Source organism: Panicum virgatum, chromosome 6N (genome assembly GCF_016808335.1).
Source record: "Panicum virgatum strain AP13 chromosome 6N, P.virgatum_v5, whole genome shotgun sequence".
Lineage (NCBI taxonomy): Eukaryota > Viridiplantae > Streptophyta > Magnoliopsida > Poales > Poaceae > Panicum > Panicum virgatum.
The window spans coordinates 20,871,619-20,878,469 of NC_053150.1; the positions used below are offsets into that span (position 1 = coordinate 20,871,619).

Below are 6,851 nucleotides of genomic sequence, written 5' to 3' on the forward strand. Positions count from 1 at the left end.
ACAGGTGAGTAATACTGACAGGAATTGTGTTGTATTCTCCTGACATATCAGCCTACAGGGAAAATGTTCAGACCGTTAGGAACTTACTGTAGTCTGTAAACCATAATTACATTCAATAAATTAATCCCAGCCATATAATTTTGCAACTCTATTTAATTTCTTGTTCAGAACAGACAAGAAGTAACAAGACATTTAATCACCATGATGTAGCCATCAGGGCAACTTTAACGTATATCCCTTAGTCAGGGGCAAAGCTAGACAGCTCAGCGGGTGCTCTGAAAGTAAAAAACCTCCAACGTTTGATTTGCTGAAGAATTCCGTAGTAGGGATAAAATATTCTTCCTATGTTAGCCATGCGCACTACCCCTCTCTCTGCTTGCATGTTGCGGTGATTCCGGTGCTTCGTTAGGTCCATCCGAAGTAAAACGCGTATCGCACCTCCTTAAACATTTTCTCTCTTTTCCTAGAACCTCCTTAGATCGCAGCTGCAGCTGCCCTCACAAGAGATCCATAAATAGCATGTTAATTCATGACAATTCACGTGTTCGTCCAGGCGGCGCTGCATATACTATTTTTGAGTTCAGAGCATCATGTCATATCATACTACACAAAAGGAGAGGCATTTTCACTTCAACATCATACTAAAATACTAACGTATGCTGTGATCAGAACCATATGCACCATTTGCAGCAAGACTTAGATGACTCAGTACTCTATGTTGGGACCAGGTGTGTGATCACCGAACAGAGAAAGGAAAGCGAAGGTAAAAAAAAGTAAGCCACTGGAGGAATCAAATGCACAATTGCAATTGCACTATAAATTTCTCAATGTCCAACCCCATACAATGTTCAGGTAGGGGGCTATTTATACCCTCAATCTTATTACAACATTCCAAAAATGCCCCTCCGGGTTTCCCGGAGATCAATTGATTACAGCAGGGGTATTTGGTAATTTCTTTGGTAGAACAGTTCAATTTGTTCACTTCTACCCGAATCACATGTTTCGCGATCCCATGTGACCTTTGGAGTCGACCTTCGAATTGCCTCCCGGAGCTTCTCACCAGAGGTCTTGATCCTGAACCTTCGGTCAGAGGCCCGAAGGTTTCCTTCGCCATCTTTGGGAGCGCGGGCAAGAATGACTTTCTCAACCTTTGGGAGCTTCAAATTCCGAAGGTTCTTCATTTCTTTCTGTCCTGTTTAGCCAAAGATGATGGGACTGTTTAATTTGTTAGTGATAATCCACTACCTTTGGTCATACCTTCGGTCTTACAGACCTTCGCGAGGGGGCAATCCCCAACACTCTACAAGCCTTGTTTAGTTCGCGAAATTTTTTGGATTTTGGTACTGTAGTATTTTTGTTGTTATTTGGCAAATATACATTCATGAACTAATTATGCTTAAAAAAATTGTCTATTTATTTACAATTAAACTATGTAATTAGTTATTTTTTCCAACTGCATTTAATGCTCCATGCATATGTCCAAAAATTCGATGCGATGGTTACTTTAGAAAAATTTTGGAAACTAAATATGGCAAAAGGGTTATTTGGTTAAAACTTATTGGAAAAAAAATGCTTCTCTGATTCTCTTGGCTAGTGGAAGCACACATCGTCCGCGAGCACAGCAGCAGCAACCCCCGGTGCGCGTCCAAACAAACCATGTGCTGATACAGTAGCAGGGAAGTGCTGGGGAGGGAGTGGGCTTTCGCTTGTTCTAGACGCTTGGCGTTGTGGCACATGCGTCTGATGTGCGCCTGGCTGGATCCTTTTGTCCACTTGGTGTTGACCAGCTCACCAACTCACCCATGAGGCCACCAACAACCATTCTGTGCTACAACCTCATGCCACGGCGTGTTGTCGGCGAGCGCACATGAACCCGTGAAGGCTCGACCTGGCTCCAAATAAAACTGCGCCCGCCATTATTCAGATCCAAAAGATCGATGCTCCCATTATTATTCCATGTAGTGCCAGAGACAAGATTCATAAAAACATTCAAATCTATTCGGTTTCTAACTTTCTATGGTGAAAATTGAATTTATATTACTCGCTGACCAAAAAATGATTCTCAGAAGTTACATAGCTATTGCTGTACCGAAAGAAGAAGAATATAATTATCCAAGGGGAAGAAAGGAACTTCATGATCTACAAGAACAATGGTGATGCCTGCGTGTCTGTATGGACGGACGGATCGGACCAGCCACAGGGTAGGGTGAGTGGTGACTGTGGTGACAGGCACGGGTCATTCGCGGCTGCACTCGCCGGGGAACCCCTCCGGGAAGCGCCACCCGTCCTCGCAATAGTTGTACTGCAGGCAGTTCCGGCGAGCCCAGGCGACGGTGAGCCGGTCGGTGTCGTCCAGCTCCCTGTCCATCCACTCGTTCCGGCCGGCGGGGCACGACGTGCGGCCGCCGCCGCCGCGGGTGACGCAGGCGTTGGCGGTGTAGCCCCGGTAGGAGACGACGAAGGGCGCGGCGGCCCAGTCGATGGGGACCTCGCCCTTCTCCGTCGCCCAGTAGCTGCCGTCCCAGAGCGTGGCGTGCACCGCCATGGGCCTGGCGTCCGGGTAGGGGAGGTCGGCGTAGCGGCGGAAGGCGCGCACGGCGACGTCGTCGACGCGGAAGATGATGTTCTTGGCGTTCCAGATGATGGTGTACTTGTGGAAGTCGGCAGTGTTAGGAATAAACCCAGCGCGTGTGTGCGCAGCTGGGCGTGTGCGTGTGTTGTGTGCGGCATCGCGTGAGTGCGGGGAGCCGTCGGGTCCGTGGTGTGTCGCGTGTGTGCGCGGGGGGCGTCGTGTGCGTGTGTGTGCACGCAGAGCTCGATCGTGAGCGCGATCGAAGTCGTGGTCGTGCGGGCGATCAGGAGGCTGGAATCCGGGGGGCGGAGATTCGCGTCAGCTGCGCGGAGAGTGAAGACCGTTGGAGCGGGCGCATTGTGCGCAGGATCTCCGAACACGGCGGGAACGCGATGGAGCGCGTCGTGCGCGCTCGTGGCGGAGGTGGCGGCGTCGTAGCGCGTAGTGTGGGACGTGGGTGCGTCCCTGGGGCTATAAAGCTCCGTTGTACTCCGGTTGTGATCTGTGCGAGGTGAATTGGAGAGCGGCGTCCGGCGTCGTGCGTTTGTGCGCGAATTCCTCCGCCTGCTACTGTTCATCTTCAACCTCCCGCTCGCTAAAATTCGCCGCGTGTAGTTGCAATCGGTGAGGCTAAGCTAGTCAGGGAGCTCAAGGGTGGTGAGGCGCGTCCGTTGTGCGCAAGAACCAAAGCCGGCGACTGCCGGAGGGGTGACTTCATCGACGACCCCCCCGGCGGTCCCCTGTTTCGTGTCGCGGCGCGAGCGCGGAGCGCCAACAATTGGCATCAGAGCTAGGCTAGGGCGGTGCGCTGGTGCATGTTCTACGGTGGATCGGTGAGCCCACCTCGACAGCCGGCAAACAAGAAGCGCGTGGTCCCGCGGCGGAGTGCGACGGCGACGACCATGGCGAGCGGCGATGAGAAGACTCCTCCAGGCTCTCCGAAGAAGCCGTTAGGCGGAAAGGGCGGTGAAGACGCCGAGAGCAGCGGGAAGGGGGAGATCGTGCGCGTTGTCCGTGAGTTCGGCGGAGCGACGAATTGGCCGGTGCTCACCAAGACCAATTATACGGCGTGGGCGATCAAGATGGAGGCTATCCTCGACGCGCAAGGCCTCTGGGAGGTCGTGTCTTCGTCGAGCGGCACCGAGGTGGACGTGCGGCGTGGCAAGACGGCGCGCGCATCTTCTTCAAGCCCTGCCGGAGGATATCCTGATGCAGGTTTCGTGCAAGCCAACGGCGCATGCGGTGTGGGAGGCGTTGAAGACTCGGTTCGTCGGCGCGAACCGGGTGCGGACGGCGCGCCTCGCCACGCTCAAGGGGGAATTCGACCAGCTGCTCATGGCGGACGGCGACGCGCTGGACGAGCACGCTGGGAAGATCAGCGGCATGGCCGCAAGGTTCGCCAGCCTCGGGTCCACGCTCGACGACGCCGCCATGGTGAAGAAGCTGCTCGACACTGTGCCTGACCGGTTGTACCCGGCGGTGGCGGGCATCGAGCAGTTCTGTGACGTCGCCACCATGCCGTTCGAGGAGGCGCTCGGGCGTCTGAAGGCGTTCGACGAGCGTTCGCGGCGGCGCGCTCAGCTTGCAGGCGGACTGGGCACGTCAGGCGGACTGGGTGATGGCGAGCGGCTTCTGCTCACGGAGGAGGAATGGCGGGCGCGGCACAAGGCGAAGTCCGGGATCGGGAGGTGCTTCAACTGCGGCGTGCGCGGTCACTTCGCCCGGGATTGCCGCAAGCCCAAGAAGGAGGTCGCGATGGCGGCCATGGCGGATGTCGGCGAGGAGCCGACCGAAGCAGCTCTCCTCTGAAGACTCCGGCGTCGGCGGCGCTGGAATCCGGCGTAGGTGCGCTGGGTTTAGGGGGAGATTGTTAGGAATAAACCCAGCGCGTGTGTGCGCAGCTGGGCGTGTGCGTGTGTTGTGTGCGGCATCGCGTGAGTGCGGGGAGCCGTCGGGTCCGTGGTGTGTCGCGTGTGTGCGCGGGGGGCATCGTGTGCGTGTGTGTGCACGCAGAGCTCGATCGTGAGCGCGATCGAAGCCGTGGTCGTGCGGGCGATCAGGAGGCTGGAATCCGGGGGGCGGAGATTCGCGTCAGCTGCGCGGAGAGTGAAGACCGTTGGAGCGGGCGCATTGTGCGCAGGATCTCCGAACACGGCGGGAACGCGATGGAGCGCGTCGTGCGCGCTCGTGGCGGAGGTGGCGGCGTCGTAGCGCGTAGTGTGGGACGTGGGTGCGTCCCTGGGGCTATAAAGCTCCGTTGTACTCCGGTTGTGATCTGTGCGAGGTGAATTGGAGAGCGGCGTCCGGCGCCGTGCGTTTGTGCGCGAATTCCTCCGCCTGCTACTGTTCATCTTCAACCTCCCGCTCGCTAAAATTCGCCGCGTGTAGTTGCAATCGGTGAGGCTAAGCTAGTCAGGGAGCTCGAGGGTGGTGAGGCGCGTCCGTTGTGCGCAAGAACCAAAGCCGGCGACTGCCGGAGGGGTGACTTCATCGACGACCCCCCGGCGGTCCCCTGTTTCGTGTCGCGGCGCGAGCGCGGAGCGCCAACAGGCGGAGGGGTCGAACCAGAGGTAGAACTGGTGCTCCTTCTTGCCGTCGCCGCTGGCCCACACGTTGGTGTTGAGCACCGTCGGCGCGCCGCTCGAGTTGCCCATGAACTCCATGTCGATCTCGTCGTGCTCGTCGCCCTCGCCGGACGTCAGCTGCAAGCAATAATTGGAACAAGGTAGGTACACATTGCTTGCTTACTTACTACCTCTGTCCTCTGGAGATGGAATCGAACGAGAGGACGATCGACGAATTGAAGGTGATGGCGGCTTACGTACGTAGAAGGAGGTGACGGTGCCAGCGGAGTTGCCGGGCACCAGCTTCATCTCGACGCTGAACTCGCCGAAGAGGTACTTCTCCGTGGAGTTGAATCCGGCGCCGGAGCTCTTGTCAAGGACCAGCGACGCCACCTGCTTGCCCGAGGCGTCGAAGTCGGAGCGGACCTCGCCGTCCGTGCGGAACTCGTCGAGCCAGGCCGACTGCGCCGAGGCGGGGTGGTTGAAGCAGAGCGCGAGCGCGAGGACGACGACGGCGGTGACAGCGAGGGCTGGCGGCGGCGCGAGCGGAGCTAGAGACCGGCGCGCCATGGCTGCTGTCGGTGCTGCTGGCACGTCTGTCGTCCTTGCTATCGGCTTCTTGTGGGGGTTGGGGTTTGGTTGGGTGCTGCGAAGAAGCCAGCCGCAGACGGCGCGGCTTTGTAGTGAATGTGAGTGTGACGGGTCGCGGGCTGTGGTAGTGATGCTGGCGCAGGATGCGCCGCACAAGTTGCATGCGTTTTGATGAGCGCGGCGCATTTCCTTTCTCTTGTCGGCACGTCGACAGTGGAGCAAACTGGTTGGTTAATACTCCCTCCTTCCCCGTTTACAAGGCATACACGTATATCAAGATTTAAACTTTCTCATCTTTGACCAATAATTTGACTATTAAATTTTTGTTTTTATAATGCAAATTTCATATGATTGGATTCATAATCAAATATAGTTTACAATGATTATAAATTTATAATAAAAAATGATATAATATATGATAAATAAATGGTCAAAGTGTTGTTTAGAAGACCGTGTCATGTTCCACCATGCCTTATAAACGGGGAAGGAGGGAGTAGTCAGGAATGTTAGCACTACATAGCATTGGCGACAGGAGTGAGGAGTCCACCCATCGAGTGGTCGATGCACAACTGCTGGCTAGTTGCTGTTCTCCTTGGACACAGAGGAAGGCAAAGGACCGAAACCAGCGATTAGAGGGCTGAGGCGTACGGTGGATGGAAACCTTTAAAAATTATCTGAGAGAACAAAGATTATGTCCCAAATTTAATTTAACACACATCTTTTCTAACTGTTAAGATGACACAAACCAACTCATAATATGCTCATCCTAGAAACAATTAAGAAAAGCAATGATTACCAAAGTACTGAAAGCTCCACACTAAGCGGAAACAAAAGCGAAGCGATTTACTGAGCAAAGCTACCAACAAAACCTCACTTCATCAAATGTGCACAACCAAAGATGTCGCGAGCACTTTACTTAACAAAGATTACAAATCTTATCTAAAAAGCTGATCAAGAGACCCACAAAAAAAGAACTAACCGTAAAAAAGCACTTTTAGCTTGACTAAGAGCATCTCCAAAAACTCTCGTACCTTGGGTAAATTTGCTAAAAAAAAATCTTATCTAACAGAGAAGCTATCTACCTGTCTTCTATCCTCTTGCTAGTCAAAAATATTCAACCCATG

The 6,851-nt window shown here is 54.3% G+C and overlaps 1 protein-coding gene across 1 annotated transcript; it reads right to left on the reverse strand.

Annotated features, from left to right (window-relative positions):
- Positions 1-1,980: 1,980 nt before the first annotated feature.
- On the reverse strand, positions 1,981-5,932 carry LOC120679935 (xyloglucan endotransglycosylase/hydrolase protein 8-like). Its single transcript, XM_039961594.1, has 3 exons — positions 5,398-5,932; positions 5,127-5,274; positions 1,981-2,667 (listed from the first exon to the last, which is right to left on the reverse strand). The coding sequence occupies exons 1-3, from the start codon at positions 5,911-5,913 to the stop codon at positions 2,237-2,239; spliced, it is 1,095 nt and encodes a 364-aa protein (XP_039817528.1). The 5' UTR covers positions 5,914-5,932; the 3' UTR covers positions 1,981-2,236.
- Positions 5,933-6,851: the final 919 nt, after the last annotated feature.

What these genes read in the sequence shown, in the direction of transcription:
- LOC120679935 (XM_039961594.1), bottom strand. Translation starts at nt 5,913, where the DNA reads ATGCGCCGCGCTCATCAAAACGCATGCAACTTGTGCGGCGCATCCTGC. An exon ending in GCACCGTCACCTCCTTCTAC is followed by an intron (nt 5,275 to 5,397) that starts GTACGTAAGCCG and finishes TATTGCTTGCAG; the next exon opens with CTGACGTCCGGCGAGGGCGA. An exon ending in CTACCTCTGGTTCGACCCCT is followed by an intron (nt 2,668 to 5,126) that starts CCGCCTGTTGGC and finishes TTATTCCTAACA; the next exon opens with CTGCCGACTTCCACAAGTAC.